This window comes from Sinocyclocheilus anshuiensis, unplaced genomic scaffold (genome assembly GCF_001515605.1).
Source record: "Sinocyclocheilus anshuiensis isolate Anshui unplaced genomic scaffold, SAMN03320099.WGS_v1.1 scaffold1154, whole genome shotgun sequence".
NCBI classification, from domain to species: Eukaryota; Metazoa; Chordata; class Actinopteri; order Cypriniformes; family Cyprinidae; genus Sinocyclocheilus; species Sinocyclocheilus anshuiensis.
Window position 1 is genome coordinate 710,119 of NW_015542345.1, and position 4,326 is coordinate 714,444.

The window sequence follows — 4,326 nt, forward strand, 5'->3', positions numbered from 1 at the left end:
GTTACATAAATTGTTTACAAGCTGTTATATTGACATCTTTGCGCGGCTGAAACACTGATTGAATGATTACATGAGACAGGATACGGATTGCAAAGTTGTACTCTTTCTTTTAACTTACCTTCGGATGTTTAGTCATGTTTATTTTGTGCTGAAACTGGTATTAATGTGGAGGAAATTATCCGTTTATGTGCGCCTCGTGCTGCTGCGTCTGTTGATCGAGGCCCTACAGCGATCTGTCACTCAACATTAAACAGCGCCAAAATGGCATTTATTGTTTGAATACTGCAATACAATGGACAGAATTTGAAATCTGAGACTTTGTTTCATATTAAAAGTACCAAAGCACAATGCTTATTGCAATATATTGGATTGGAGGTGCCCTTCAATGTTCCGTCCATGAACTGAAAACAGGCTAGACTAATCGATTCTTGGGATTTAAGAATCGATATCGTTCCGTAAAAATGAGAATCGATTAATATCGAGATATCGATATTTTTTACCCAGCCCTACTGAATAATATTAATTAACTACATGTACTTACTGTATATGGTTAGAGTTAGAATGAGGGTTTGGTTTAGGGTTAGTTGCACATAATTATGCATAATTTATTTTTATTACTATAAGTACGTGTAACATGTATCAGGAACAACGTAAACTAAACTAAAATAAAAATAAAATAAAATGTTCACTCTTTATTTTAAGGTACAATTCTCGCTATTAACAAACCATTTAAAAACGACTTTAGCCTTAATAAACTCATAATTTGCTGCTTATTAATAGTTAGTAAGGTAGTTGTTAAGTTTAGGTATTGGGTAGGATTAGGGATGTAGAATATGGTCATGTAGAATAAATTTTTTATAAGTACTAATAAATAGCCAATATGTTAATAATAGGCATGCTACTAAGCAACTAGTTAAATAAAAAAATAAAAAATAAATAAATAAAATAAAATAAAATGTGTGTGCTCTTTCTCTCTAACACACACATACACACACAGTGATACTGCTGTGAAAGCCAGCTGATGCTTACAAATGTGTCGAATGTGCGCACACAGCAGTCAACGGTGAGTAAAAATGTGCATTGAGGATGTAGTTAATGATTAGCCATGTTCAGTTTCGCAGCTGTTTGTGTGTGTTAAGATCTGCCTGTGTCTAAAAGCAGGGCTAGTTGATTGATCATCTGCAGTAGTGAAAAGCAGGTTACTGCAGCAGCTAACGAAAACACACACACACACACGCTCGCCCTGCTCCTTTACGTTTCCCTCGTTCTCATTCTCTTCCTCTCCCCTTCCACCTCTATCCTCCATGTTCTAGTTTTGCTCCCCACCTTCTCTTCATTTCTACTTTCACTAGTTCCCTGTTGAACAGACAAGAACTGCTGGTTGCATGGTGTGTTTTGAATGCTGTTATGTTGGTGTGCCTGCTAGTCTTCTTAAAGGTACAGCTCACTCAAAAATAATTCCATCATCGTGCGGTGTGTCCGAAATTGCATACTGAGTAGGTACTATATTTGAATTTGAAAAATTCAATTAAAAATTTTTAAAAAGTATGTTCTATATAGCATGAATATGGGTGGTACGATTGAAATTCGCACATACTTTGTCCGCCATGTGGTTACTATCATGTGACCTACCAGCATCAGTTGCATTGCTTCACTATCATTCATAAATCCTCTCTCATTGCCTCATAGTATGATAAAATTTCATAGACTGCACACTTCAGAATCCAGGCAGAAGTAGCAGGTCATCCGTGTACTTTTCGCCTATTGTTTTTTGAATAATACGTATTGTATTTGGACACACTACTTTTTTGGTTAGGCTACAGTTTTTTGCATATTACATAGTAGGGAAGTATTTGATTTCGGATGCAGCGAATTATTCACCTTCATGTCATTCCTAACTTGTATGGCTTTCTTTCTTTTACTGAAAATATATCTCTTAAAATAAGTCTCTTTTGCTCACCAAAATAGCATTTGATCAAAAATACAGTAAAACAGTAATATTGTAAAATATTATTACATTTTTAAAATAACTGTTTCTATTTTAATTACAATTTTTCAAAATGTAATTTATTTCTGTGATGGCAAAGCTGAATTTTCAGTTGCTATTACTCCAGTCTTCAGTGTTACATGATCCTTCAAAAATCATTATATGCTGATTTGGTGCGCAAGAAACAATTCTTATTATCATCAACATTTATTTTTGTGGAAATCATGATTAATAAAAGCTCAAATTTCTTTGAAAAATGGCAATGTGTATATAAAAAGACATTAATTGGAATGTCCAAGATGCTTTTTTTCATACCAATTCAGTGACAATATGGTCAAACGTGTCACTATTTCATTTTATTAAAAGGAGAAGTCTGGACAAAACACTTTTTCGTTCCATGTATAAAAAAGAAAGCTATACAGGCATGGAACAACAAGTAAATAATGACAAATATGGGTGCACTACTTCTTTAACTATTAACCAGTAAGCCTCCCTTAGTCATAATTATCATGATAGTTGACCATAATTTTCCAGCTCCACCAGCAAGACCATCACTAAGCAGCATAAATCAACAGGGACCAACATGGAAATGAAAAGGTTTTCAGGGTTTTCACTCTTGGATTCTTCCATTAGCCTCTGATCTCCTCCTCCTCCACCTATACGTCTTTTCACATCAACCAACACCTTCTCTTTCTCTTTCTAATTTTCCAATATTCCAAAGCCCAGGGGAATGGAGTATTGAAGTCACATGGCCCTGCCTTCTTTAGCACTGCAATACTACAACACATCCCCCCTACACACCCGTCTGTCTCTCTCTCTCTCTCTCTCTCTCTGATTCCTAGTGAGGTGACATTTCAGACGTGCCCTGATGGTTGCTCCCTACAGTGCTGCTGTGATCTGCCTGTGTTTGAGAATCCACATGTGCGTGTGTGTGCCTGTGTGTGTGAGAGAAAGAGTGCTCATTAAGGCATGACGGAGCCTGTGTCCAACCAGACCTCTGCTGTGTACGTATTGCTTCACACACAGATTTCCAGAAGGGGCGTGACTTTCTCTGGGTTAATTTAGGCCATGCGAAAAGTACATATTTTAGTATGTGTTACAGATAATGTGCAGTCAGTCGGGTAATAAGGCAATCTATAATCTATTTTATACCTGAGTTATGAGCTTTAAAAGTCTGAAATGCTAAGTTAAACACAGATAAAAAGTGTTTGTATTGCTTTGTCATCTCTGGCTGCATGCAAAAGAAAAATAATGATTCCTGTAGTCTGAATCATGAACAAATGACTCTTAATGAATTGATCCAAAAGAGCCACAAACTCCACTGACAACACAAATCATTATACAAAAATATTTGACATCAGAATGCCACCATTGACCTATCATAATCAAGTGTTTCATAGAGCCATCTAATAATTGTTTATATTGACTCATAAATCGAGCAGCTCAAATTCTGTTTTATTCTATTTCACCATGACACCAGACGCCAGAGTGTGTGTGTGTGTTTGTGTAACTCACCCTGTGAGCACCACTACAAAGTCCATCACATTCCAGCCGTTTCTCAGGTAGGAGCCCTTGTGGAAGGCAAATCCTAGTGCAAGAATCTTAATGCCCGACTCAAAACAGAAAATTGCAATGAAATAGGGCTCTGTGTCATCCTGCGAGAGAAAAAAAAACACAGATGGGATTATTATAAAAATCATTTTCACTTAAAACATTCTCAGTGCTTAGCAGTTTTTAACTAATCTTTTACTCTGTGTGTGTGTGTGTGTGTGTGTGTGTGTGCATCTACGCAAAGGAGCAGTTCACACAAAAATGAAAATTAAATGAATTTTCATTTTTGGGTAGGTTATAGTAGTTATAACTAGCTGTACATAAAAACAGTAGTCTATGCAATGTCCCCATTTAAATTTAGCTAAGTAAATGTGTGTGTGTGTGTGTGTGTGTGTGTTTTCCACTTTACCAGTCGTTCTGACAGTGGAGTTTTGTCTCCATCTGGTAAGTGTTGTTCAAGAGCCAGTACGATGCAGTTGGCAATGATGGTGGTCAAAATCATCCACTCAAACGGAGTAAGAGGCAAAGTTAAGGCTAAAAACAAGCTGGATTCATCATATCAAACATATTTAAAATGCAAAAACATGTTTAAAATGACTATGTAAACATAAAACTGCATGACCTTTGCAAAAAAAAAAAAAACAGTATAATGTCGAAAAAATTTTTTTATCATACTATAATGTCAAGAGTAATATAATAATCTTAGACCAACAACAAATCATGCACATATAATGTTGTCTTCTTGCAGAGTTTGGATATAAACCATGTGCATTCAAGTGAGAGTGATA

The 4,326-nt window shown here is 35.9% G+C and overlaps 1 protein-coding gene across 1 annotated transcript in view; it reads right to left on the reverse strand.

The window, feature by feature from the left end:
- Nucleotides 1–4,048, reverse strand: part of LOC107691280 (voltage-dependent P/Q-type calcium channel subunit alpha-1A-like) — a 68,027-nt gene extending 63,979 nt beyond the window's left edge. Inside the window, exons 1-2 of the mRNA XM_016489798.1 lie at nucleotides 3,948–4,048; nucleotides 3,503–3,642 (exon numbers count right to left, since the gene is read on the reverse strand). Of these exons, the coding sequence (XP_016345284.1) occupies nucleotides 3,503–3,642; nucleotides 3,948–4,040 (233 nt within the window). The 5' untranslated portion in view covers nucleotides 4,041–4,048. The remainder of the gene's footprint in view (nucleotides 1–3,502; nucleotides 3,643–3,947) is intronic.
- Between the last annotated feature and the right edge of the window lie 278 nt (nucleotides 4,049–4,326).